Source organism: Crotalus tigris, unplaced genomic scaffold (assembly GCF_016545835.1).
Source record: "Crotalus tigris isolate CLP2741 ecotype Arizona unplaced genomic scaffold, ASM1654583v1 scf7180000018366.374532, whole genome shotgun sequence".
Classification (NCBI taxonomy): Eukaryota; Metazoa; Chordata; class Lepidosauria; order Squamata; family Viperidae; genus Crotalus; species Crotalus tigris.
In genome coordinates, this window is record NW_024096967.1 from 104,896 (window position 1) to 132,500 (window position 27,605).

A 27,605-nucleotide genomic window follows, 5' to 3' on the forward strand; every position below is an offset into this window, starting at 1 on the left:
ATAGAAGTCTAGGAACTAACTTAAACATCAGCTTGATCGTTCTGGATTGTATCATTTTCTTCACCTTCTTTTACAGACATTGCTTTTTCAAAGACAGAGTTGAGATATTAAGCCTGATAGAGTATGACTTTACTCTTTGGCTAGGACGACAAAGATATTTGAATGGAACCAATGGAACAACTTGCCTTCAGAAGTTGTGGGTGCTCCATCACTGGAGGCTTTCAAAAAGAGACCAGACAATCATTTATCTGAAATGGCCTGGGGTCTCCTGCTCCAGCAGGGGGTTGGACTAGAAGACCTCCAAGGTCCCTTCCATCTCTATTCTTCTAGGTTCTTTGAATGATTGGACACGTCTCCACATTCTGTTGCTCTTTTAAAAGTTGGTCCATTGAGAGACAGGAAGGAAATGGAGAAAGAGGTGACAAAGGAAGTATATTAGTGAAAGGGTGAGGAAGAGGTGCAAAAAGGAACTCATGTTTCCACGGTGAATGGAGAAGACACGAAAGGCCTTCTAGAGGAGGAAGGCAATGGTGAGAAGAGACGAGCATTCTAGTTCCGTGACTTTTTTTTTTAAAAAATAAAAAAATACCTGTTAAGGCAACAATGCTTAAGGCTCTTGTTTGGTGGCCATGGACCAAGCCGTAAAGAAGGACTTCATAACCAATGCCCGTTATGAGACCTCTAAGGGTTAACTGGCGCTGGCTTCCCGGAAGAAGGAATTCTTGGGGATCTAGCAGTTTGCCAGAATCCACCACGATAACCAGAAATCTGTCAAAGGCATCTTCTGATGCCATCCAGGATACCGTAAATCCATATGGATTAATACTGGAAACTGTGAGGTTTTCCAGTGAGGGCAATGCTTCTGCAAAAGGGGAGAAGGGATAAGAGGGGCTGAGTTAGACCAGGTTGCCTGTGCCATTTGGTACAAACCACAGGTCTCCCCCCCACCCCCCAAAAAGGGATAAATTAAAATAATGAGATGCAATGCCTATGCTGTGAGATTCATGGGTTGTGCGTGCATGTATGTCCCTTGTTATCTTTGTGGATTGCCAAGTGTGGGAATAGCACACGATTCATCCTCCATTGAGCTGACTGATTATAATTAGAAGGGGTTTGGTGTAGTGGCTGTACACAAAGTTTGGTTTGCGTTATTCTTGGATGGGTTTGGGGAGCTTAGGATGTTGTGTTAACCCAGACCTTCAGCCAGTTGACGATTCAATAGATCGCGCAACTTCCAAAATGAGTTTATTTGGTAGCCAGACTAAGGATATATTGCAAGAAGTTGTGGATGCTCCATCACTGGAGGCTTTCAAAAAGAGACGGGACAGCCATTTATCTGAAATGGCATAGGGTCTCCTGTTGAAGCTCTGGGCTGGACTAGAAGACCTCCAAGGTCCCTTCCAACTCTATTATTCTATGTTCTATGTATTATGCTACCATGAAGTTCCAGGATCATTAATCTCAGTATAGCAATCGTGTGGCCTTCAAGTTGTTGGGATTGTTACCACCTAATGGAAAACAGCAAATTGCAGCAAATCAAAACCACCCATGATTTTGGCAAGGGTACCTGCCAGGATCAAAGAGAGGAGGGGATCCCCATGGCCCCCATCTGTTGTTGGGCCTTGAATGTTAACCTCATAATCCAAATAATCTACCATGCCTGAAATGAAGGTGTCGTGAACCTCCTCTGAGACTGTCATCTCCAGAGGCTCCTGATGTCGGTGGGGACCTCTAACATTGACCGCCAAGTGTGCAAATGCTTCCTCTCTTGTACTCCAGGAGAACCCGTTCAAATGAACGTTTGTGAGTGTGAGTATGCCCAGCTGTAGCTTGAGTTCTGAAGAGAGAAGGGACACAATGGGGGAGGGGGGAAAAAGACAACCATTATTGGTGGAGATCTGGTTGACAAGCTGATGAAGGAGGTGTCCCACAGAACTGCAACAAGCCACTCTTGGGTCTGCGCTTGGGCTGTGATCATCAATGCGGTTGAGTTAGGATTGGTTTCAAGAACATTGTCCATGTCAAGAACAACCAAGCCATGGAACAACTTGCGGAGGCTTTTAAGAAGGGACTGGACGACCATTTGTCTAAAATGGTCTAGGGTCTCCTGCTTGATCAGGGAGTTGGACTAGAAGGCCTCGAAAGTCCCTTCCAACTTTGTTATTTTGTTATTCTGGTTTCATGGCCCACTATGCCAAAATGTAAACGTGATTTCATGGCGACCTTCAGAGACTTGGTTTGTTTATGGAGAGAGACTTTCCCCTTTTCTAAGGTCAGGCATTGGACTGGGGGAAGAAGACCAAGGGAAGACCGGTCCAGTACTACGAAAAGATGTATGTGCCTGTTTTGGATCAAGAGTGCTGGAGTCGCCTCAATTAAGGAATCATGCAAGAACTGCATCCAGGTTGCCAGAAAGGGGCCAGCAAAAGCCAGCAGGGAAAGGTTTCCTGCTGTAATGATCAAGATCCACAGAAGCATGAACCCAGCAAGATGGCTAGCTTCCTTAAAAGGGAAAGAACACACAGATAGAAGACATGTTCTCATCAGACGTTCATGCGATTTGAAGATTGCTTTCTCCGTATTCATACTCTTTATGGCTTTGTTCAGAGCATGCTTTTGCATTCAGATCAGGCATAATCCTTGGGCCTCAAAGTTTCTGACATGCACTCGGATTTAAGAAAATCTCCCAGAGATACCGACGACCACAAAAATTGTCTGGAATCTCCTCGGAATCTGTGTCACAATCCCACCGATTGTTTACAAGCCAACAGAGAAAGCCTTAAGGAAGAGAGAGATTTGGTTCCCCCCCCCCTTCTGGATTCCATTTCTGGTTTCCAAAGATATGCAAGAATGCTCAGGCAGAGAGGATGCTTGGAAAAAACGCATGCGAGTTTTTGCATGATGCGTTGCAATATTGAAAATGCAGAGGTCTTCTACCCTCTGTAGCCGATCTTTGGCTTGTACACAAGGTGCAAAGAACATCACATGCAAAGAACCATTTCCTAGGAAGTCAAGATCACTGGAGAGCCAGACTTCACCATGTTGGGGAAAAAAAAGAGAGAAGCAACTAGAAAGAACATCAAGATACAGTAGCTATAGGACAATAGATGCTTTGAATCAAGTCCAGGCATGTTCCGCAGAGACGCCAAGTAGAACAAACATCGATACATATATTGCCCTAGGCATTATGTCGCACATAATCCTTCTAGATATATGTATCTAGGTTAATATGTATCTAGGTTATGCACCCAGAAAGAGCGTAAATGCATGTAGACTGAATGCATTCATACCAGAAGAAAGTTTCCGTTCATCAAACTGCCTTAATTGTGGGAACGCAAGCACTGCGATTCTATTATTTTGCCTTGTAAGCTCACTCAGGTTCCTAGATTCTTCAGATTCCTTGAGATGAGAGGAACTAGGTGAGATGGTCTTAGAAGATTGTAAATAAAAGTCAAAGGAATCACCAGGAAAAGCAAGTGGTGGTGATGATACAAGTTGGAATTGTCAAGGCCTGTTGCGTTTGCCATCAACCTGGTCATGAGACTGAACATTATAATTACACCTGATCTTAAATTAGTGATAGCAAACCTCCACATGGCTTCAGGAACAGTGTGCAACTGGTACTGGTGTTCTTATTGTCTATTGTCTAGATCTACAGGGAAGACCATCGGGGTAATATAAAGTGTTGATTCAGACTAAGGAAAGCCCAATTGAAGTCACCCTCTGCCCTGGAAAGTCCTCTGGGGCAGACATTTTTTTCTATCCGTCCATCCCAACTCAACAGGGGGAAAAAACAGAGGAGTTTTGAGTTTCTGGAGAAAAAGAACAATATAAATTTAAATAATGAGAGTGGCCGGAAGCAGAAATTCATTAAATTTCTCTAAGTGTACTCATTGTGCTTATTACACATGTCAAACTATTTGGACAGGGAAAATAAGGTCTTCTCCATTTTTCTCCTAACACGTTAGATGTCCATGTGAGCTGATGGATCTGCATTTTGTGTGGAGGGTAATATTTTATCCCACAAGCCCTTCCAGTTAGCTCAGAATGGGATAGCAGTCCAACACCACACTGACCACCTCACTCAAACCCAACTATTAGTGAGTAATTTGCAGACTCATCTAATTGCAACTAAGAATAGACTTTCTGAAGGCTAACTGGCTTTTAGGGGATCATAAAACTCATAGCTGCATCTCCCGAGGTTGCCAATAGGACCCCAAATTTACCCGTTTACGTTTCCTTGTTTTCCAAAGCTTAAGCTGGAGCAAAAAAAAAAAGTTACTCTTTTTTTCAAGTCTGCATGAAAATCCGCACTAGGAGCTGTCTGCGAGAAGGTCTAGACGAGAAAACAAGGGCTAGGTCAAGGAGAAGATGGAAGGGTGAAGTAGCCAGGCTGCAAAAGAAGGTTGACAATGAAGAAATTGCGGGTTAACTTTTGAGGATCACGAGGTACCTGTTTTGACGGTTGTGCTTAATGCCTGGGTGCGGAAGCCACGAGTGACTCCGTAGAGGTAGATAATGAAACTGGTCTGAGGGGGCAGCCCTGAGATATGAGCAGTCCTTAAACTGCCTGAAATGTTGTATTCCATGGGTTCCAGCAACCTGTTAGAATCAATAATCTCAACGGTAAAGATCTCAAAGTCTCCTTTGGCGGTCGTCCAGGAGAGGTTGAAGCTTTCTGGGGTAATGCCCCAAACAGTCAGGTTTCCAACTTCTGATTTGGCCCCTGCGGAGAATTAAACAACATTTGTGGTGATTTTTAAGGAGAGCTTGTTACCTGTAGAACTTCTGTTTAAGGTGGACATCCCTCGTTCATGTTGGTGGAAGATGACCTCAAGCAAGCATGAAAGCGGAGGAAATCCAAAGTTGCCCATGCCAAGCTTAAATGCATGTTAAGAAGGAAAAAAAGGGATGAAGTAGCACAGAGGTCCCCAATCTTTTGGGCACCAGGGACTGGTTGCATGGAAAAAGGTTTTTCCACAGACCAGAGAGTGCGTGGTTTTGTGTGTTGCCTGCATCTCACGGATGGAGCTTTGTTTGTTTGTGCGGACCAGTTGCTGGCATGCCACGGCCCAGTACTACATGTTAGAGGATGCAAGAGAATCTCAGGAATGAATAACAAAAGCAACAGGATGGGAAGCAGAAGCAAAATCGATTAATTGCAGAAAGCAGGACGACCAGGGTTGAAGCTTTAAGCCCAGGCTAGCATCTTCAAAAGTCAAAAGCAAAAGGAAGTCATATTCAAGAACATCTGAATGGCAAACTTTTTACTTTTCCAATGCCAATTCTGAAACAATAAATCAAGGGCAGGATGATGTAGATTGTAGAGGAATTAAATTCAACTCCCCATTCAGAGGTGGAGCTGAACAATCAAAGTGGCTCACCATATTTTAGATGATTGAGCCCACAACACTGCTGGAAGTTCATATGGAGGATAGGCAGAGCCCAGCAAAAAGCACATTATAGAGGGCTCCAAATAAAATTAATTGAGGAAATAAAAAGGAGGATGTTTTTGAGCTCAGTCTTTGTAGATTCAAGATGAGGACCTTCGGGTTAGAAGATGTTATTTTATCCTCCATGGACAATTCTTTTCTCATGAAAATATTTAACGTAGAAAAAGTATTCCCTTTTTATGTGTTCCAGGGAGCAAAATCGATTCCGTTTTCTCCGCTCTACTAACAAGCTTTGTCTGGGTGCAAATACATTGCCATAAGCTGGGGGAAATATGCTGATTATTAGTAGGGGACAAAGGAACATCAGATGCAGGGTAGAAAATGTTTTTTCTGGGTAAAAAAAAAAATGAAGAAAGCGAGGAAGGAGCTTGAACGAGGAAAAGAAAAGCGGAAAAAAATATACCTGTGGTAGATTCAACAAAGATGGGTTTTGTTTGGTAGCCCTGAGTTATCCCATAGAGGGTGATTGTGTAAAGAGTACTTGGTCTGAGACCGGAGAGGCTTATGGACCGTTGAGTCCCTGGAAGGGTGAGAATCCGTGTATCTTCTGCTTGGTTCGACTCCCGCACCTGTATGACAAAAGTCTCATAGGCCCCATCAGCTGCGGTCCAGGTGAGGAAGAATCCATCCCAGTAGACGTTTGCAATTGATAAATTCCCCAGCTCAGCTTCTTCTTCTAAAGAAGGACAAAGAAGTCAACTGGATGATCAACTCTACGGAGCCAAGTAACCAAGGATTGACCCTTTTGGTTATGTATTTATAAACCCATCTCTCTTCACAAGCGCCAAGGCCACGTCCAAGAGAACACTGAGCATCAGGTTTCCCCACGACTCCTTGGCAACGTGGGCGAGAAAGAGAACGTAAACCTGATATTAAGTTGCAGCACCAATCAAGCAATCGGGGAGACGTGGCTTCTGCCAAGGCCCATTTTTAACAAGCACTCGTTATGCTTTATGTGGTCTTTTGAGGTTTCACGGCTGCTTTGGGGGGTGTGTGTCTCCCCACTGCTTTGGGGCAGTCACTAATCATGCAAGGCTTGCTAGTTCCAAATGGTTGTGGAATTGTAATCAGGAGGCAGCTCCAAGGAGGGATGGACAAAGCTTTAATATTCATGTTACCCCTGGGATTCTTCTCGGAAGCACGAGCATCATTTTTTTTTTTCATTCCCTGTCTGCTTAACCGCTGACTGCACAGATCTAGCCAGAAAATTATTTTATCTTAAGTCTAAGGAAAGAATGCGTTCTTCCTGTCTTGTGTAGAGAAGCCAGATAGATCAGCAAACACCTCTTTGTTTAATCCAGATGTTAGGACAACATCTGGAGAGAGTAGTAGGTTACTCTAGGAGACCCAGTATAGGCTGTCTGGCATACAGCTATCTCCTCCAGTTATGAGGAGGAGGAGGAGGAGGAGGTGGTGGTAGTGTCCTGGGGTTGTGTGATCCCCTTTTGTGACCTTCTGACAAGCAAAGTCAATGGGGGGAAGTCAGATTCGCTTAACAACCGGGTTACTAATTTAAGAGCTACAGTGATTCATTTAATAATTCTAGCAAGAGAGGTTGTAAAATTCAACAACTGTCTCGTTCAGCAAAAACAGAAAAGTTGGGCTCAGTTGTAGCCGCAAGTTGAGGACTACTTTGTTTTTTTAAACATGCCCATGAGAACGAGAAGGTATCTAGAAGCCTTTCTGAAACTCACACGTCATGTTTGAAGCTGGTCCTTTACAGCAGGACCTGTCCCCCACTTGACATCGCGTTTCAATTTGACAGATCTAATAAAGGTACGCGAGATGGTTCAGGAGGCCATGGAATGCTTAGAAAGCAACTTTCTAGAATTATCACAAGTGGTTTGTGAGATGGATTAGCACGGAGCAGAACAGCACAACGGAGATATCCTTTAGAAAATAACTCTTTTTTCCCCAATAGGGCCCTCCCAGCCAGAGGTTTGGGGTTTCAATCAGTGGAATTCTTTGCAAGGATAAATTTGGAAGGGAGACGCTTACCCATCTGGAGGACGTCAAGGTTGAGGAAGCAGAATTTGAGAGGAGAACCAAAAGGAAGTCTACTTGCCTTTTGAAAAACGCCTTTGGGGATAAGCATGGCCTGGATGGTTGAGAATCTCCACAAGACAAGACTTGGGAAGATATCTCAATGCATCTAGAGTAGACCAACGCCCTCACCGTGGTACCAGAGAAAAGTAGGTGCTTAGCAGATCTGCCAATGGACATAAGTGAGGATCAAGACTCTCACCTACCTGTAGAACCCGTGACCGTTGAGGGCTTACTCTTGAGTCGGCCTTTTTCAGACACAAGGATGATGGTGTACTCCATTCCAGCCTCTAATGACCGAAGAATATAGGAGGTGCTATCAGCTGGAATCTCAATTTCATTCTTCTTTCCCAGTGGGGTGACGTAAGTAAGGAGGTAGCGGTCAATTTTGGCCAAGGGTCTCTTCCAGCGTAAAGTAAAGGCAGTTTCGGTGGGGTCAATAATCTCCAAGTCTTTCGGACTATCCAGATCTGTGTGCGAGAAGAAAGAAAGGGGGTTTATTTTTGACTTTTAGGTCCCTGTAATGGAAAAGGTTATCAGTTCTAGTCTATAATTTTCTATTATTTCAAGGTTATAGTTTTCTTTGTAATGATGTATGGGTGTGAGGGTGGGATGGATGGATGGATGGAAGGAAGGACAGCAATAGCAATAGCTCTTATATAGAGTCAGCATCTTTGCCCCCAACAATCTGGGTCCTCATTTTACCATCCTCGAAAGGATGGAAGACTGAGTCAGGCTTGAGGCAGTCAGAATCAAACTACCAAACACCGGCCGTCGGCAGAAGTAGCCTGCAGTACTGCATTCTCACCATTGGGCCACCACTGCTCTTTGTATCAAAAATGATACAAAAATGAACATCCAATAACCAAAAGAAGCCTGGCCTTGAAAGGGTGGCGTGGAGAGCACTTGCCTATAAAGTCGCCAAGAGTTGGACACATTGAACGGTTGAAAGTACCACTAATGGAATAGGGCTGCCCAGGAAAATAAATCCGAGAGAGTGATCCAATGATTTGGGGTTCCCCATCCTGTGCGCCATGTGGAACATGTTCCTTTACGTAAGAGACAGTGGTGAGCAAATGGCTCAAAACTGGAACATGGACAGTCCGTGGTTAGCCACAACTGGACCGGTGGCATTTAGCTCGATCCAAATGACTCTTAGAAGCTGCCTTTATGTGGGAAAGAGATGAGGTACAAATGCGTTTCCTGTTCATGTCCCAGTTGCCTCGTTTCCCTTTACCACTCCAAATTAAGGGGGGGGGGAGCTGATTTCAGTCTTTTTTTTTTTGTCTAAACTGCACATTCAGGCTTAACTCTGGCTCAGGAACACAGCTCTATCCAGATCTCCCTCTTTCTTTCTGCCTTTCCACTAATTTTGCTGGTTTGGCTCACTTCTTTGAGGTGTCCAACGGACTTTCCCCTATTATTAATTTTTTGACCAATCAGAAAGGTCTCTTTCACTCTTAATTGGAGCCTCCTGGGCCAGTTTTGTGAATTATGTCAAAGAAGAAAAAAAAGGGGGTGGGGGGTGGGGAAGGAGGAGGCCCTCTTTGGGTAACCTTAATGAAAAACATGGCAACATCGTTCATTTGCCCACACAGCTGTGGATCGAACTCATCTCTACTCCTTCTGCCAAGCCTTGAGAACAGACGTTAAGAAGAACAGAGAAAGAGGAGAAATGTGCATTTAATTATTTTCCAGCCTTCCAGAAAGAACTCCACGGTGCATGCTACCTTTTTCCGCTCAGACCATGGGATGAGTATCTGTCATCGATATGTCTCATTCTACACAGCGGGTAAAGACTGTAAAGAGCTACGCTCGAATTGAAGGTCAGGAGAACACGTTCTCCATCTTATGAACAGTAGCACCAAAGGGATAAGCTGGGAAGTGGAAGTTTAGAATTCTTTTGTTCAGGTTCTTAGAACCTAGGTCTGGACTGGCTAAGGAAAAGAAAGACACACTGTCAAAAGAAGAGAATATTTGTAGCTAAAGGTTGAACTGTGCGGTCCTTGGTGTTCTCTGAACTTGATGGTTTTCTTGCAGACATTTCATTACCCAACTAGGTAGCATCACCAGTGCTAGAAGGAGGTGGGGTTTGCAAAGAGGAGGAAGAGGAGGAGGAGGAGGACTGTGGAGTCCTTGATGTTCTCTGAACTTGATGGCTTTCTTGCAGATATTTCATTACCCAACTAGGTAGTGTCATCAGTGCTAGAAGGGAAGGGGGTTTGTGGAGTGGAGGGAGGAGGAGGAGGAGGAGGAGGAGGAGGAGGAGGAGGAGGATTGGGTGGTCCTTGGTGCTTTCTGAACTTGGTGGTTTTCTTGCAGACATTTCATTACCCAACTAGGTAACATCATCAGTGCCATGCTTAATTACATCTAAAGCCACCCTTTTTGCCAATTTTTGACCCCGTATCACAGACCTTTTGGGCACCTTTTGGTGCCTAAAACTGGTTACAGTCCAGGCAAAGTCTACTTTAGCTTGCTTAACTAGAGTCAATAAATTGTCCTAAGCCTCAGAGTCCTTCACAAGAGGTTCCTCTCTTCCTCCCTATTTAATGAAGGAATATTTCTTACCGGTTCCAGCATTGATGGTGGAAGGAACGCTCTCTTTGTCCTCTTTCACTGAGGTTACCCCAATGCCATATTCTGTTCCCGGTCTCAGGCCTTAAAGAATGAATAATTATTAATATTGCTTCTCAGAAATAATCATTCATTGTCCCAAAGTATCCCAAAGTACCAGAACCCCAAAACAAAATAGAACAAGTCTAATAGCACCTGGATTGAAAATAAGTTTAAAGCAGGAGAAATAACTATATGAAAATGAACACCAAAGATAGTACACAACACTCCTGATAGGGATAGTTCCCTTGGGAAATCTTTCCCAAAAAGTGGGACACCACTCCCAAAGAAGACCTAATATTGTGGTTGGGTCAATGTATGCTTCTCACAAAAAAAAGAGATAATCTCCTTTTGATCTCATTGTATGGATAGACTGCTAAAGGAACATTCCATCCTGGGATCAAAGAAAGAGCATTCAATTGCCAGCCCTCAAAATCATGAATGAATTTAGATCGACGTCTGTTGGGCAATAACTTCAGGGACTTCCCGAGGCCCTACCAGAGAGTGTAACTTTGGAGGTGCCCTGGGTGCTTCTGGGCACTGTGACCTCAGCGTGATCTCCACCAGCGAGGGGTGCGTATTTGATTCTGTAAAGATCTGGCATCGTCGGACTGTTTTTCCACTCCAGGGTGATGGTGTGGTCTGTCTGAGAAATGCGTCTGAGATTTTGGGGAGCATCCAGATCTGGGAAGAAGGAGAGAAAGAAATCTAATGTTCTATGTCAACATGAGGGACACAGATGAGTAATAGGTCAGCCCCAACAGGCCGACCAAACCGTGAAATAAACTCCACAGGAAAGCTAAAATGACTTTTATTGAGGCTGGTTAGAATCACAGAATTCTTGCAAGTCTGATGGTGCTTCTTATAGTTCAGTGAACAGGAAAAGGTCTCTGCCTCAATGTCTTCTGAACGTTATCTGGATGTCCTGGACTTAAGAAAGTATTTTACTCCTTATTGTCTTGGGAATGGCGCTTGCTTATGGCCGTCAAAATCATCTTCTGAATGAAGACGAATCTACGTGTCCCAGGATAATGTTGCAGGATCCAATCTGGGTCAATCAGATTGGACTGGAAGGTTTTGCCTTCCGAGCAGTTCAAAAACATGCAAATGTGAGTAGATCAATAGGTACCACTTCAGTGGGAAGGGAACAGCGTTCCATGCACCTTGGCATATAGTTATGCCAGCCACATCATCATGGACGCATCTTTGGACAACGTTGCGTCCCTTGGCTAGGAAAATGAGATGAGCACCCCCCCCCTTAGAGTTAGACATGACTGGACAGGGGAAAACTTTACCTTTTTATGGATATCCTGAATTCTTTACCCCCCCCCCCCAATATCAGAGCTAGATTGGGAACATCCTTAGAAACAATTAAAGCAAGAATTATTTCAGATCTCATAAAGACATGTAGGCATGGTTTCATGTGCTGCCTGCATCCCATGGATGAGGCTTCGCTTGTTTGTGCAGACCAGTTTCTGACATGCCACAGACCGGTGCTGGTCCACAGACCGGGGATTGCAGATTCCTAACCTAAAATGAATATCAGATTTCCAGATTTTTAATAGTCATCTCCATAAACCAGTTCCTCAAAGTCTAAAAGCTAGTGAATTGGAGCATGGCAGAACCGTACTAAAAAGCAAAGCAAAAACAAAAACATTTCATACCTGTGACAAAAGTTTCAGTGATGGGATCACTTGCCATAATTCCACGCCGAGACACGAGGATCACTTCATATTCAGTGTGAGGCTTCAGATTTCCAATGGAATACTGGCTTTCATCTTCGGACAGGTCAATGGAGGTGCGGTCCCCTGGGGTATCCTTGGGCCCATAAGTCAGCTCAAGTCCGTCGATCTCAGCTAAGGGTCTGAACCAGGTTATGAGGACGGTTGTGTCTGTAACATCCTTTGATTCAATCTGGCTGGGGGCATCCAGTTCTTGGGAGAAAATAAACAAGACAAGGCAAAGATTTAATGTACCTGAATACAGAACAACCTCATCATTAAAAAAAAAGAAGAAGAATTGGAAAAGGGCTGTGCAGTGGAGCAAGATTTCCTTAAAGCAAATCCATTTTGAGTAAGTTCTCCTTTACATCAGGAGTCCCCAAACTCTTCAACTCATTGGCTCCTTCATGTCAAGATTGAGCTTCTAAGAGGCTCGCTAACCTCTGTCGCTGCTCAACCTAGAAACAGGGGGGAGGGGGAATATGGGAAAGGAACGGGGGTTTCAAGAAGCCATCCATGGACCTTGAGACCCAAGGTCATCCAAAGCAGGTGTCTGACGCAGAAATGGACCGTTCCCATAACAAACAGAGAGAATGTGATTGGGCAACGTGAACACATGGTGGGTGGGGTTTATGGAAAGCTATTGTTAACTAACCAGAATTTTGTGTGAGAAAAGTAGAGTTGATTTGACTTCTTCAGTGCCTGTGTGTGTATAACTGATCTCTTAGGGGCACCTCAAGGCCATAGAGGTTCTTCAGTGTTGAATTTGCCAGCTGGACAGTTGACATTTGGATAGTCCCATTGACCCTTGAGCTCACTATTGACCACTCTGAAGAACTCTCCTCTACCTTTTTCCCCCTCAGGTGTTCTTCTCTTTCCTTTTTAACAATCAGAGTCTTTTCTCCTTCAAATTACACACTCCCCTAGGTCTAAACTACAAAGAAAATGAGGCTTTTGCAGATGTCAAACCAATTTGAAATGATTTGGCTCTCCGTATTGGCTCAGAATGTCAGCTTCTAGGGCAGAATTGAACTGAACAGCTCTGAATTGATAAGAAGATCTACCAGGCAGGCACAAAAATTGCGGGATCCAATCTGGGTCGGTGGTCCCTGGGACCAGAGGTTTATTTTTCTGAGCTTTAGGACTCATGCTGGAGCCCATCTTCAAGGAACTTCTCTCTATTCTGAGCATTTTTGGGGGCACCTGGTTGAGTGTAGCTTCCTATTGAATGATTGGTGTGTTGATGGTAGGCTATCGGCTGTTTCCTTTTGCTGCCAAGTCCTGGGCTCCTAAGTACTTGATAAGCTGGTGGTAGATCAGCACTCCTGTTGGCTATGAGGGGCCCGTTTCCTAGGCTTCAATCTCTTCCCTGTCTTTTTTCGGACACAAAAGGGTTCTCCTGAATCAATTAAAAAATAGTAAATTGCCCCCATGCAGTGTTTTGAACAGTAATGTCCAAACTCATTTTGGAGTGGATGTAAATGGTGGAATCTGATCTGATCCATTATCTCAATCCAAATCAGGAACTACCTTCCTAGGAAAGATGCATTGTCCCATCTCCTGGCTCTCCTAATCATCCTAAAAAAAGCCCTCCTTGACTTGATTAAAAGCCCTCAAGGGACGCTTGCAAGGATGATCTCCGACAATCACGACGAGCAAAAGAAGAAGCTATGGTCTTTCTCTCAATCTCTTGGTTGACATACTTCAATGGCTACTTACTAGTGGTCACAATCCTTGACACAGCAGGTCCTCGGGTCTGATTCTTCACGGCAACCAGAGATACGTTATACTGCTGTCCTGGTGCAAGACCGTGTTGTAGGTATGAAGTCTGAGGGCTCTTCAGACTGCTTCGGATGGCCCCATTGTCTTCCTCTTTCTGCAACGCAAACCATTGCGATGAGCAAATAAGAAGGTAGCCAGAAAGGAAAGCAGGATCCCATGGCAAGCTTCCTAGGCGAAAACTTTCTTACCATGCTTCTAAAGATGATCTCCCACCCATGGAAAGGGAAATTAAAGGGATCCCATTCAACTTCCACGGACGTCTCTTTAACGGATTTGAACTTCAAGCCATCGGGGGCAGGCAAGTCTGAAAACCAGAAGCAAAGAAGACCATGTCAACACCATGATTTTTATATCTTCACCCTTTCGTATGTCTAGTTTAATGAAAAGAAGGACTAGGATGACACGACAGCAGTCTTTCAATATTTGAGGGGCTGCCACAAAGAAGAGGGGGGTCAACTTATTCTTCAAAGGACCAGAAGGTAGGATAAGAAGCCGTGGATGGAAACTAATCAAGGAGAGAAGCAACCTGGAATTAGGAGAAACTTCCTAACAATGAGGACAATTAACCAGAGGAAGGGCTTCCTTCCAGAAATTGTGGGTGCTCCATAACTGGAGGTTTTTAAGAAGAGACTGGACAACCATTTGTCTGGAATGGTATAGGGCTTGTGGACTTCAACTCCCAGAATTCCTGAGTCAGCATGGCTGGTTCAGAAATTTTGGGTATTGAAGTCCACAAGTCATAAAAGAGCCAAGGTTCCCTACCCCTGGGTCTCCTGCTTGAGCAGGGGGTTGGTCTAGAAGATTCCCAAGATCCCTTCCAACTCTGTTATTCTGTTATAATTGGGGTCATTTGGTAAATCACGGTTACATTAAATAAGGTGAAGATGGTCACTATGAACCATACCCCCAACTTGGAGACAGTGTAGGCCTAGCTTGTGTTGGATGTCAATTTTTGAGCTTCTCAGCCTCCTTTATCACCAGTTACTTCAGGCAACACAAAACTTACAGGCTAACTGACATAGCATAGATTTCCATAATTATACCTAATTTAACAGCATAAATTACTCACTTGGCCTTTAAAGTACTTACAAGTAGCAATCCGGGCATTAATTGGGATGCTTTTTTTGTTCCTTAGGATGGCAAAAACACGGATGAAATATTCCACGCCAGGTTCCAGCTCCTGAATGGTGGCTGATGTTTTATTTCCAGGTACCCGGAAATGAAGTTCTAAGCCACCAGTGCTGGTCGGAATGTAGCTGATGAGATACTCATTGACAATATTTTCATTTGCCCATTCCAGGTTAATGGTCTTATCTGTCACTTCCGTAATCAACAAATCCTTTGGAGGAGATACTGTCATGAAGATTTAAAGAAGAAGAAGAAAAAAAGTGATCGAAGAAGTCCAAGAAGCAAAGAGATTTGTCTTTGTAGAACCAAACCCCAAATTTGTCTTACGAAAGTCTGATCTACATGCCCAGCAACAAATTATGGAATCTACTCCTTGAAGCTATATATGTAGAGTAATCGTTTGAAAGAACCCTCTTATCCCCAAAGTGATGTAATTGTCTACAACTGCCATTCTCCTCAAGGTGAAGATTATAGGAATTGCACAAGGGATTCACCTCTAGATTCTCCATGTGCCCTTTCAATTCTGTGATTTGGTACAACTTACCATCTGAACAGTCGGCACCTATAAATCCTTCTTCACAGACACATCGCCCAGCTACACAGCGACCGAGATCATTGCAATTGTTGGGGCAGGACTGTTCATCACAAGCAGGCCCTTCATATCCTTCATCACACAGACACACGCCATTAGTGCATTGCCCTCTATTGTTGCAGTCGTCGGGGCATTTCCGTTGAGCACAGTCTACACCGGTGAAGCCCTCATCGCATACACACTGTCCGTTCAGACAACGGCCTTGGTTGCTGCAATTGTTGATGCAAGCTAGGTCCCCACAGTCCTCCCCAAGGAAGCCTTCATTACATTCACAGACTCCATTGACACAGCGTCCGCGACGGTTGCAGTCCTGGGGACAAGTCAGTTCTGAGCAGTCTTCAGCTGTGTAGCCTTCATCACAAATGCATTGCCCATCAACACAGCGTCCGTGGTTGTTGCAGTCATTGGGGCACCGTAGTTCGTTGCAATCAAGCCCAGTGAAAGCTTCTTCACATACACACTGGCCATTCACACATTTCCCCCGCTTGTGGCAATCGTTGGGACACCTGCGCTGGCTGCAGTCCTCACCCACAAAGCCTTCATTGCATACACACTGCCCTTTGATGCACTGACCACGGTTGTGGCAGTCATGGAGGCATCTCAGATCTCCACAATCCTCCCCCATGTAATCCTTATCGCACTGACATTTCCCACGAACACACTGGCCATGATTGTTGCAATCCTTGGGGCATCTTAGTTCACTGCAATCTTCCCCCATGAAGGCTTCGTCACACACACACTGGCCATTCACACACTGCCCCTGGTTGTGGCAGTCATTGAGACACCTCACTTCTCCACAGTCTAGTCCCAAGAAGCCTTCATTGCACACACATTGCCCATTGACACAGCGTCCCTGTTTGTGACAGTCGTTGGGACACCTCCGTAGAGAACAGTCATCTCCGGTGAATCCTTCATCACACACACACACACCATTCTCACAGTGTCCATTATGGTGGCAATCATTTGGACAGGCCAGGTCCCCACAGTCCTCACCAGTGAACCCAGTTTCACAGTAGCAGGTGCCGTTGATGCAACGACCCCGGTCATAGCAATCGTTGGGGCAAATGAGCTCACTGCAGTCCTCACCCGTGTATCCGTCATCACACACACACTCTTCTTCCACACAGCGCCCCAGATTATTGCAGTTGTTAAGGCAAAGGGTCTGGCTGCAGTCTACCCCAGTGAAACCTTCCATGCAGATACATTGTCCATTCACACACTTGCCATACTCACTACAGGGCACCAAGCAGACCTCAAGGCTACAGTCATCCCCAGCGTAACCATCAAAGCACACACATTTTCCATTGACACATCTGCCTTGATCATTGCAGTCCCCAGGACAAGCCAGCTCCCCACAATCATAACCGGCGTAACCATAGTCACAAATACACTGGCCATTGATGCACTGGCCCCTCTCATTGCAGTTCTGTGGGCATTCTGGCTCTGAGCAATTTGGTCCTTTCCAGCCCTGTTCGCAGATGCAGCCACAAACATCATTGCTGTAGTTTCCTCGTCCGCTGCAATAGGGTGTAGCTTCAATAATACCTGTTCAAATAAAATAGACTTATATACAGGTTCACAATATTTTACAGCCCTCCCTAAGTGGTTTACAAAGTCAGCATATTTGCCCCCAACAATCTGGGTCCTCATTTTACCGACCTCAGAAGGATGGAAGGCTGAGTCAACCTTGAGCCATTGAGTATTGAATTCCAGGCTGTGGGCAGAGTTTAGCCTGCCATACTGCATTCTAACCACTGCACCACCATGGCTCCTAATGCAATATCTGATCAACTACAGCAATAGCAATAGAACCTGACTTATATATCGACTCACAATGCTTTACAGTCCTCTCTAAGTGTTTACAGAGTCAACATATTGTCCGCAACAATCTGGGTCCTCATTTTACCGACCTTGGAAGGATGGAATACAATTCCTCATGAAAATTATCTTTTGCTTGAAAAGACAAAGCAGAATATAAACATAACAACGATAACAATGAAGGGAAAGAAAAAAATGAACATGCTGCGGATGCAAATATCAACGTACTGTTAATGGAATTCTTTCCCATAAGGCAATGGGGTTATGGAGAACTTACTGAAGCTCTAGTTAGTTGGTCATATTTTATTTTTTATATGGGTGAATCCAGATGGGATTACAAATGACCCCTCCTCCTTTTTACAAGACATTGGTTTTCTACCAGATCTGAATAGTACAATCACTGGGTCAGTATGTGTTCTAAGCTCTACATAACTTAGCCATAGAGTTGCTAACCATGGTACTGAATGTCAGTCAGGAACCTCCAGGCCAATACCTGTAGTGCTGTCCAGGGTCCTGAAACAGAATGTTCTAGACTTGCCTCATATTTTTAATGTCCTTTGCCTTGTGGGGGGGGAAATCAAATTATTTATTTATTTCTCATCCTTGAAAGTAATGGAGGGACGGAATTTAAATACAAATGGGACATGAACAAAATGTGGTCTACCACAAAAGGTTCAAAAGAGAAATACTCCTGTTTAGGAATTCTAGTTCTTCTATTTCTTTGCTTGGGAAGTCTAGTTCTTCTATTTCTTTGTTTGGGAATTCTAGTTCTTCTATGTCTTTGGGAATTCCAGTTCTTCTATTTCTTTGTTTGGGAATTCTAGTTCTTCTATTTCTTTGTTTAGGAAGTCTAGTTCTTCAATTTTTTTGTTTGAGAATTCTAGTCCTTCTCTTTTATTCCATTCCACCTTGCTTCTGAATTCCCCTAACTTACCTTTTGCTGTTTGAGCACTGGAACAGCATCCTGACGCACTGCCGCACTGTTCCTGCAGAGAAGATACCAGTTCTTCCAATTCTTCAAGTCGGCTTAGTAGGTCCTTGATATCAGGGGCAGCTGCACAACCGCAAGCCCGCCGTGGAATATTGATCCGGTGTGTGAACACAATCTGATTTTCTTCATTCAGCGTGTGCTCCTGATAGTGTTTGCCTGGCTCGGATGGAAGTTTGAATTCCGAGTCTCCGCTGGGAGCGTCCAAGTCCACGGAGCAAAGGGAGCCTACGGGGACATTGATATTGTAGACATGGTTGAAGACCACAGGATGGTTATCCTCCGGCAGCGTCACGTTGATTCCTGTCTCCCTCTTCTGCCGAATAATTCTGTTGATGAGTCCACCGCTAGCATCTTGATGGAACAAAAAGATGGCCACCAAGGCCACGACCCACACAGAGAGGCCCATTCTCAGTTCCTTCAGAGCTTTGTAGACAAACAGCTGTTTTTATGTTGGAAAGAAGAGACTCCACTCAGATGCAACTCAGAGCTTCAAGTCTGCCTCTGCTTTTGGTTCTGCAAGAGTTAACATGAGATAGACTCAATTAATTTGCTGTGAAATCAATACCCCCACACTGGAATGACCTGCAGGAAGGGATCAGCACTGAATTGGGAAGTGATCAAGTTTGCAACACAATGCAAGCTCGGAGACCGTAATGAAAAGAGGTGGGGGAAAAAAAAGGCAGCACTTTCCTTTGCTATGTCAAGCCATCGCCAGAACATTCAGCTGAAATCAGGAAATGATAGCAAATAAATTAGGGATGAATGACTTGGCTGTGCAAAAGTTGGAAAATGGAACCCAAACTGAAGAAGGATGTTGCTTCCTGTGCCAGCACAGAAACTGGCACCCAATAAAACAAACACTTTCTCTTTTACGAGACAGTTCCTAGCTAGTTCCTATGGTAAATAAAGTTTTTATTGTGATTTTACAAGACTGGATTGATTTTCATTCTTCGAGACCCAAATAAAGCGGGGATGCACACAGAGAGAGACAATCTGAAAGGAAAAGAGCGATAAAATTCAACATTCTCTAACTGGCAGGTTTTTATTTCCTCGCCCGGATAATCTCTCTCATCTCATCTCCTTGCAGTTTCCAGGAACCTTTCCCAATTTAAAAAAAAAAAATGCTCCAGACGGCTCTTATTTTAAATAAAAACCTGTAGATTGGAACCAGCAGGTCCTCACTGGAGTAAAAGAAGAAAGAGCTGGTCCTGTTCTAAAAATGGAACTCAAGCGGAGGAAATAGGCCACTGGAAAAGACTCCTGGAAAGTAAGAGAGAAATGACTTTTTAATTTAAATTTATTTCTCTTGCTTCCGGCTGGCTGCTCTTTGGAAACTCAGCATGGGATGCCGAATTTTTTTTCAGAATTTGTCCTTCAGTCAGGGCTCGTTGATGGTAGCTGATCATCAGCTCAACTGCTTCTCCTCATGTTCTTCTCAACCTGGGAGCGTTCAGTTTGCTCATGCTGAGAGCATATGTCTCATCAGGCTGAGATGAATGGTTAGAGCAATTTATTCCAAGAGCTGAAGACAGCTGACCTAGCTTTTTTTTCCTGCCAATTTTATAGCCGTGGCTCAGTTCTTCTCAGCCCAACCTGGATTCTGCGACAGAACCTGGGTATTTGTGATTCTGGATAAACACCATCACCGTTAGATCGTCTGTATCTGCTAATTGGCCTCCCAGGCTTTACCCACACTCATCTACATCAGAACATCAGAATAACAGAGTTGAAAAGGACCGTGGAGGTCATCTAGTCCAACCCCCTGCTCAGGCAGGAGACCCTACAGCATTCCAGACAAATAGCTGTCCAGTCTCTTCTTGAAAACCTCCAGTGATGGAGCAGCCACAAGCCATTCCACTGGTTAATTGTCCTCACTGTCAGGAAGTTTCTCCTTAGTTCTAGGTTGCTTCCCTCCTTGATAAGCTTCCATCCATTGCTTCTGGTCTTGCTCTCTGGCACTTTGGAGAATAGATTGACCCCTTTCTCTCTGTGATAGCCCCTCAGATACTGGAAGACTGCTATCATGTCAGCCCTACTCTTCATTGGGCTAAACATGCCCAGTTCCCTAAATTGTTCGTTATGCTATCTAATCTCCAGACTCTTCATCGTCTCTGTTGCTTTCTTTGAAGACTATCATGTCACTCTTAGTTCTTCTCGGTCACCCAAAAGAGGCAGAAAGAGCCTCTGTTCACCCTATTAACTTTGCACATGGCTCAGGACGGAAATTCAAATCAGCATTCTTAGCACCACGACACTGTGAGCAAGTTTCCCATGGACTCCTACTCCATCCTCAGTTTCTTCAGGGAAGACATATGTCTCGCTGGCAAATACCAATGACTTTGAAAACTTTAGGTTTTTGGAAAGTTCTGCTGCCAAGCTACACATAGTTGGGATCTCATTTTTTTCTTTTTGTTTGCAATGACTTCACAGTGGATCGGGCCAACACTGCTAGGCCCTCTGTTTCATACTTACAGAGCTTGTAATTCTTTCTCTCCCTCTCCTCCCTCGAATAAATCAGAGCCATGAATGCAGAATTTAAACATAAGACTGCTGTTCATTTCCAGGACCTTTCAGGGTTTTGCCAAAAATACTCAAGCTTCAGTTCAGAATAGGCTTTTCTGGAAAAAGATTTCTTTTCTTTTTTCTTCTTTTTTTTTTAAAAAAAAATCTATTAAACCTTCTTTGTTATTGAATGGCTGCTCTACTGTATAAAACTCATGTGGCTTTTTTATAGGGTCAACAGAGGCACAGTCTGCTGTTTGTTCCCCATGGAAGAGAAATGGAACAAGTCTCCGCTAATTAGAGATAGAAAGCCTATATTTGGCCATGCAGAAAATAGGGAAACGGGATGGATATAGGCCAATCATAATGTGACTCTAGCAGGATTTGATAGTATATGTTTGGAAAAGAGGGGATTAAGTCGTGTGATTGCATCCATTACTATTTGGAGAATTTTTTTCTTCATCCTATCCAAGTCACGGAATGGCGCCCTAAAACAGTTTTCAGGGCTTGATTAATAGGATGTCAAGAAGCATCTTCTCAACTCAATGTTATGAGCACAGAGAAACATGTTTCCTTGATTAGCACTAAATCATAAATTAATCAAGTGGGCTGAGTTTGCACAAAGCACTAAGAGAAGGAGAAGGAGAAGAGGAAAGAGGAGAAGATAGAGAATGAGGAGGAGTAGATAAATAAGGAGGAGAAGATAGATAGGTTAACTCAGTATTATGGGCACACAGAAACAAGTTGCATGATCACTCCTTGCTTCAAGCTAAATCATAAATTAATCAAATGGGCTGGATTTGCATAAAGCCCTAAAAGAAGGAGAAGGAAGGGAAAGTAAAGATAGACCATGAGGAGAAGGAGAAGGAGAAGACAGATGGGAAGAGAAGGACGAATCTTAATATTTTAGTCCCCAAACATCACATTAATCTGTTCGCTTATTAATCTGCAAATGAATTAAGAATTAGGGGACAGAAGTGATCATGTGGACAGTATCGATTCAACTTGTAACTGGAAAAGAGGGCACGCCATATCAAACATCATTTAAAATAATTTCTTGCTTTAATTAAAACTGGCTATCAGACTGGTCTAGCACCCTCGCTTTTCTCCAGCTTCCTGGCTTTCACCTGTCACGTGACGTGGCGTTCATTCTTGGGGCTCAGTCACTGTTTCTGCAGCTCATGGAGACCCACCCTCATTCTACTTTGTGCTTTCCCTTGAAAAATAACTAAAGTGAGGGACATTTTGGCAATGTGCCCAGGCAATGAAATCCTCCTTCACTTAACTGCAACTCAAGAGAATAATTAACACACTTTGATATTCAGTTGGAAGTGCTCAACAAGGAAATGGCATTGTACTCTCCGATGTTCAGTGCAAAATATAGTTGAGAAGAGTGGTTGTAAATTAGTCTGTCCTTCCCCAAAGAACCATCTGGCACCAGAAATTGTGTTTTTTTTAGATACCTATTGCATGAAATGTACAGTTTGCCCTTTGATAGGTGTCCAAAGGGTCTGAATAAATTTCTCCTCAAGAGAAATTTCTCCTCTGGCTAAATAATCGTCATCCCTACTCAAATCTCCCATTCTTACTCCTAACGTATTCAAAATTTGAAGGAGAACTACGTTTCCCAGCTATTATGAGGCCACTGAGATGTTTCCTAAATGGCTTCATGTTAATGGCTCCCTCAGGCCTCACAATTTGATGGCCGACTGACCTATTTCTGTCAGAACTTGTGAAATCAAGATTTTACCTTCTTTTTGAAGGAGAAATGGAAAGTCAGCCATTTGGTGGAGAAATGGAAAGGACTTATTTCCTTCTGACCCACAAAAAAGAGAGATGGAGACCAAATGACACCAGGGCAAATTTAGCCTCAGAGATATCTCCCAGAAAGACAAGGAAGGAAGGAAGGAAGGAAGGAAGGAAGGAAGGAAGGAAGGAAGGAAGGAAGGAAGGAAGGAAGGAAGGAAGGAAGGAAAAAAGGAAGTAGAAAAAGAAAGAAATGAAGGAAGAGAGGGAGGGAGGGAAATAGGAAGGCAGGAAGGTGGGCAGATTACAAAAAAAGATGTTAAGACTTTGGAAAAAGTACAAAGAAGAGTAACTAAGATGATTAAAGGCCTGGAGACTAAAATATATGAAGAAAGATTGCAGGATTTGGGTTTGGCTAGTCTAGAGAAAAGAACATAATAGTATGCCAGTATCTGAGGGGCTTCCACAAAGAAAAAGGGGGGGGTCAACTTATTCTCCAAAGCACCAGAGGGCAAGACAAGAAACAATGGATGGAAACTAATTGAGGAGAAAAGCAATCTGGAATTAAGGAGAAACTTCCTAAAAGTGAGGACAATTAACCAGTGGACCAGAAGTTGTGGGTGCTTCATCTCTGGAGGCTTTTTAAGGACAGCCCCCTGTCTGAAATAGTCTGGGGTCTCCTGCTTGAGCAGGGGGCTGGACTAGACGACCTCCAAGGTCCCTCCCAGCTCTATTTTGAGTCTTTCATTACAGTCCTTGGCTGGAGCTGCGCCTATCTAGAGTGCTTCTCTGAATCCATTCCAGCTTGCCAACTGACAAACCGGAGAGGCAAAAAATATAAAATAAAGCCTTTGATGCTGAGTAACAAGCAAAACGTTAATTCCACAGCCCTGGAGACCTGACTTCTGCTGCTGAAGCATTTTGGTTTGGATCCATCTATTGGCCCCAACACATTTTGCCTCATCACATTTCTTCGTTTACTCCATCTGACTCCACCGATGTTAACTGGTGGGGTTTATAAAGTCCCAGCTTGGTCTGGGTTCCTTCCAGCTTAGTTGCTCTTTCGTCTTCAGTTTTTATGAAGGAGGAGGACTCAGAGAGAAGATTGCGAAGAGTACGGAGAGATGCTATTAATAGAAGAGAATATTTGTAGTTCAAGGTTTTTTTTTTTTCCCCCTAGGGTCAATGTAGAAAGGATAAGGCGCGGTGCAATACACTCCGGTTTTCTTCGCTCATTTCATCCCCAGATATCTTGGTCTATATTTTGAACTGTTAATAATGTATCAGATGGTGATATAATCCGTGTCGACATGCAAGCCTCTGTGTCTCTTTCTTTCCTTTCTTTCTTTCTTTCTTTCTTTCTTTCTTTCTTTCTTTCTTTCTTTCTTTCTTTCTTTCTTTCTTTCTTTCTCTCTCTCTCTTTCTCATCTCTTCTCTTCCTCTCTCTCTCCTTTCTTTCTTTCTTTCTTTCTTTCTTTCTCTTTCTTTCTATCTCTCTCTTTTTCTCATCCTCCCTTCCTTCCTTCCTTCCTTCCTTCCTTCCTTCCTTCCTTCCTTCCTTCCTTCCTTTCTTTCTTTCTTTCTTTCTTTCTTTCTTTCTTTCTTTCTTTCTTTCTTTCTTTCTTTCTTTCTTTCTTTCCTGCAGCAGACAATACCACCACAACAGTGTCCTGTCAATCTAGCCTGACTTAACTGGCAAATATATATTGCTAATAGCAATTGGCCACCTGGATAGTTCGGATGATTTGAGCCGAACTTTAAGTGGACACTCCATCAGGATATACCATAATCCTGCACGGATAAAGTCAACTCTATTAATACAGGAGAACTTTAAACTCTTGTCCCCTCCCCAAGTTGGATGCTGTCTGTCTGTCTGTCTGTCTGTCTGTCTGTCTGTCTGTCTGTCTCTATCTCTCTCTCTGTATGTGTGTGTGTCTGTGTTATTTTATTTTTGTTTAAGAAAAGCAATGCAAGATTTTCTAATGAAGGAAGAAACATTCTCATGAGAAAGAGAGGTGGAGTTCCTTCATAATAGAATGTATATTTTAATTTTAATGAGACGGATGGGTGGGTGGGACTCTTCATAACAGCTTAGGATACATTGAGCTTTCTTTCCTTTTCTAACAAAACAAATTAGGGGGTGTGTTTGTGTGTGGGGGGGAGCCTGGTTTTCCTTGTGCATCTACCCAGCAGATCTTATTAGCCAGACAGACACCCCCTTGTCGAGGAAAGGGAACACCCCGCTCTCTGCTTATTTACATCAAACTTGAGAAAGAGGGGGCAGATTTCCCATTTCTTGGATGGATGCCCAGGTTTGATTTTTCCCACATGTGGAACAAATTCAGCCTGGACAAGGAGCGTCTAAGAGGAAGAAAATGCAGCAGCCAGACTGAAAGTTTCTTTGAATACATTAAAAAGGGTCTTCTCTCTCTCTCTCTCTCTCTCTCTCTCTCTCTCTCTCTCCTCTTCCTCTCTCTGTCTCTCCCCCCCACACTATTCTCTCTCACACACACTCTCTCTTCCTCTCTCTCTTCTCTCTTCTTTTCTCTCTTCCTCTCTCTTCTCTCCCTCTCTCTCTCTCTTCTGTTGACAAGAGAAAACTTAAAGAGAAACTTAATGAGATTCTTTGCTTGCTCTGTCTGAACAATTCTCAACCTTACTGTCCTCAATTCATAGTGCTTTCCACTTGTGAACTGAAAGACCTGGACAGACAGATAGACAGACAGACACACAGACACACAACGCACACACACACACACAGAGAGAGAGAGAGAGAGAGAGAGAGAGAGAGAGAGAGAGAGAGAGAGAGAGAGAGAGAGAGAAGGAGGAGGAGGAGGAGGAGGAGGAGGAGGAGAAGGAGAGGAAGAGGAAGAAGAAGAAGAAGAAGAACAACTACTACTACTACTACTACTACTACTATTACTACTACTACTTCTGGAAGCGGCATCCACACAGAGAACCGGTTGTTCACAGATTTGAATCCCACCACTGGTCAGCTTGCTTTGGCTGCCATCACTTAAGCATCTGGCAGAACCCCAGGGATGGGTCTTCTCTGTTGCTCTTTGCAAAAACATGTCCTATCTCCCTGAGATGTGATTGGCCCATCCCTGCCTGTCTTTTAAAAGGCATTTAAAAACTGGCTCTATCCCCAGATAGGGAGTGGTCTGGTCCATTTGAATGATTTATTTCTGGCACATCATGCCCTAATGTTTTCATGTTTTGTTTTTATTATTTGCTGACTGTTTTTTTTAATAGTCAATTGCTGTTCATTGATAAGTTGCCCTGAGTTGTGAGTCAAGCAAGCACCTATATAACGTGAACTTACCAACAAACAAAACTCTGGCAAATAAGAATAACTCCATCCGGATTCCAAATATGGTAATCTATTTGATCTTGATGACTATAAATGGGGTCTGGTGAAAGTCAACCCACTTCACTCAAGTTAGTCCTATCTCTTGCTATGCTTCCTTGTGCATATACATCTCCAGAACTGCTTGATAAGCCCAGATTCTAACTTCTATGCTTTCTCCTCTATTTTTTCTCCCATGTCTTCAACCTTCTCAAGAACGTCATGGAAGCTACTTAACCATACTGCTACTCAAACTGTATCGGAAAGAACTTCCAGTTCTAGAAGTGAGCCAACTATTTTGTTTATAATTCTACAGATTCTGTACACCAGATGTGATTGACACCTAGATGCCCTCCATATTTTACTGAAGTTCAACTTCTCCTTATGGAAAATCCCATGGGAGATGCTGGAGGTTCTAGTTCTCAACTATGAGAAGGATCACATATTCTTCCTTCTGGTTCTAGAGTGGACTTTTTCAGCCCTTTCCAATCCAATACTTCACAGTGCCACTCTGAAAGCATTTGTTAGATTATACCAACCTGGGCTGCATCTAGTGCTGTTCTTCTCTTAAGCATCTGACCACGCCCACCCAAAACTTTGATACAGCAATGATGTTAATCTTAATCTCCAAGATGTTCTAATTTTTCTGCAAATATTGCCACATGTGGGAGGGTTGTAATCAAATGTGCACATTCACCCAACTTTGCTACTAGGTTCTGCAAGAACCTTCTGGAAGAAGAAGAAGAAGAAGAAGAAGAAGAAGAAGAAGAAGAAGAAGAAGAAGAAGAAGAAGAAGAAGAAGAAGAAGAAGAAGAAGAAGAAGAAGAAAAGAAGAAGAAGAAGAAGAAGAAGAAGAAGAAGAAGAAGAAGAAGAAGAAGAAGAAGAAGAAGAAGAAGAAGAAGAAGAAGAAGAAGAAGAAGAAGAAGTAGTTTCACTTCCTATGCTGGAAGCTTCATCAGTTGTAACCACTTTTGATACAACTATGACCTGAATGACTGAGAATTGGCCATACACTTTGGGATGAACATTCTCAGATGTTGGATTACCTCTCCCATCAGTCTTGACTATTGGCTGGCACTTATGGGAGTTGAAATCAGAGAACTCTAGAAGGATACAGATTCTGAGCTTAGCTTAACTTAACTTATCCCTACACCATTCCCTGACATATCTGCAAGCACAGGTAACTATCAGGCTTCAGGGAGACAGAAACATATGGCCTTTCCCAAAGTGGACCACACCTAAAATGGTTTAGTTGTGGGCATCCATTCTAAAGACTTAAGACTACAAACATTTGCTCTACTCAGCTGACCCTGAAGACACAGGTAAACCTCCAAGTGGCCTCAACGACTCTCTAAAGGAGGCAAATGTCCAGCTGTCTGCAAGGAGTATAAATACTTCCTTTCCCCACCATCCAGTCAGAGCTGAAGAAGCTCCTTGGATGGGAAGCGAAACATCCTTCAAAGAACAACAAGAAAGTCCAGTTGCTTCCTGAAAGAAAGCACCTTTGGGATAAAACTACAAACATTCACTCAAGGACAAATCCTACTGGATTCAGCTGTCACCTATTTGTACACCACTCTTCCCAGCATTGGACAGTCTCCCTGCAAAGCTGTATCACGTAACGTCACATTTTAAGAAGTCCTTTGGGAAAAAAAAATGAATGGAGATGTTCTGCAGATAGGATCCACCGTCTGCCACGAAAGCACAACACACACGTCTGGAGAGTTCAAAAGCTGAGCCAAACATTATAGACCTCCTTCTTCCTTCCTTCAACTCATCCTGCCCAGCTTTGTCCTAGCTCACATTTGCACGGATAAACCATTCACCCAGCCAGGGTGCAAAGATAATGATAGTAATAATAAT

The 27,605-nt window shown here is 43.6% G+C and overlaps 1 protein-coding gene across 8 annotated transcripts in view; it reads right to left on the reverse strand.

Moving 5' to 3' along the window:
* TNC (tenascin C) overlaps window positions 1–27,605 on the reverse strand; it is a 46,344-nt gene that overhangs the window by 12,562 nt on the left and 6,177 nt on the right. For 3 of the 8 annotated variants that reach the window (XM_039350958.1, XM_039350959.1, XM_039350957.1), the window contains 11 exons: window positions 18,088–18,657; window positions 15,288–16,880; window positions 14,705–14,968; window positions 13,804–13,919; window positions 13,553–13,709; window positions 11,777–12,046; window positions 10,611–10,796; window positions 10,068–10,157; window positions 7,703–7,966; window positions 5,857–6,129; window positions 4,454–4,726 (listed from right to left, as the gene is read on the reverse strand). In XM_039350958.1, the coding sequence (XP_039206892.1) occupies window positions 4,454–4,726; window positions 5,857–6,129; window positions 7,703–7,966; window positions 10,068–10,157; window positions 10,611–10,796; window positions 11,777–12,046; window positions 13,553–13,709; window positions 13,804–13,919; window positions 14,705–14,968; window positions 15,288–16,880; window positions 18,088–18,550 (3,949 nt within the window). In that variant the 5' untranslated portion in view covers window positions 18,551–18,657. Of the gene's footprint in view, window positions 1–589; window positions 863–4,453; window positions 4,727–5,856; window positions 6,130–7,702; window positions 7,967–10,067; window positions 10,158–10,610; window positions 10,797–11,776; window positions 12,047–13,552; window positions 13,710–13,803; window positions 13,920–14,704; window positions 14,969–15,287; window positions 16,881–18,087; window positions 19,946–27,605 lie in introns of those variants that run through there. The other 5 variants (XM_039350963.1, XM_039350962.1, XM_039350964.1 and 2 more) reach the window with 4 other exon arrangements.